Here is a 953-nt window from a genome sequence, read left to right on the forward strand (position 1 = left end):
TTTTTTTTTTTTTTTTTTTTTTTTTTTTTTTTTTTTTTTTTTTTTTTTTTTTTATAGTCAGATCAAGTTTATCAAATCAAATAATATTAATAATTGATAGCTTAACCTACAATACTTTAGAACAGAATTACCAATTTATTTTACTTACAACGATCGCTTCTTCCAGCGAATTCTGGTACAATTTTTGGTATTGACGTTTTATCTTCTTCATATCAATTTCACAGCGGGTGGCGACAATACGAATAAGAACCTGATCGTCTGTGCCTACGCCCTGGAGAAAAGGGAGAGGGGGATAAATTAAGTCATTGAAATAAAATGTTAGTTGTCCATAAATTAATGAGCCACTTTCTTACATGAACACTATAAAAACCACAAAGATAAACGGTTTGTGGTATAATGGAGACTAACACCATGTTTATCAATACTCACGGGCACTAATAATACACCTCATATGGGTACCGTTCGTGGCTAGAAGGATAAGAAGTCAATCTTCGTCAGCATCTCTGGATAAGTGTTGACTAATTCGGACACACAATTGGCCATATCCAGTATCTTTGTCTTACAGACGATGTTCACATACATACCCCCCACCCCCAAAGCACCAATATAGACTGATAAGAAAAAAGTCCAGTCTCCAACCTGCTGCATCTATTTATCTGGTGTGGTTCTCATTATATTTAGTTAAGAAAAATAAAGTTGATATTTTGTTGTGTAATTTGTAAGCGACAAACTATAAAATATATTTTAATTAGATTTAAAACGCTTAATCATTTTAAGATTATCATAAAATTGTATTCACGAAGTTGCACTATAGCCAAAAAGTTAAAATATTGTATGGGTGTAGATCTCGAGACACTGAAAACTTAAATCGAACAACAAAAACCTCGAACCAGAAGTTTAAAATACTCGATTTAAGGATCTGTAATAAAATAATTACTGAGGCCTGCAATGTA

At 32.1% G+C, this 953-nt stretch overlaps 1 protein-coding gene across 1 annotated transcript in view; it reads right to left on the reverse strand.

Moving 5' to 3' along the window:
* LOC106461392 (annexin-B12-like) overlaps positions 1–953 on the reverse strand; it is a gene marked incomplete at its 5' end in the record, with an annotated part of 9,490 nt that overhangs the window by 655 nt on the left and 7,882 nt on the right. Inside the window, one exon of the mRNA XM_022388337.1 lies at positions 149–271. Coding sequence (XP_022244045.1) covers positions 149–271 — 123 coding nt within the window. The remainder of the gene's footprint in view (positions 1–148; positions 272–953) is intronic.

This window comes from Limulus polyphemus, unplaced genomic scaffold (genome assembly GCF_000517525.1).
Source record: "Limulus polyphemus unplaced genomic scaffold, Limulus_polyphemus-2.1.2 Scaffold950, whole genome shotgun sequence".
Lineage (NCBI taxonomy): Eukaryota > Metazoa > Arthropoda > Merostomata > Xiphosura > Limulidae > Limulus > Limulus polyphemus.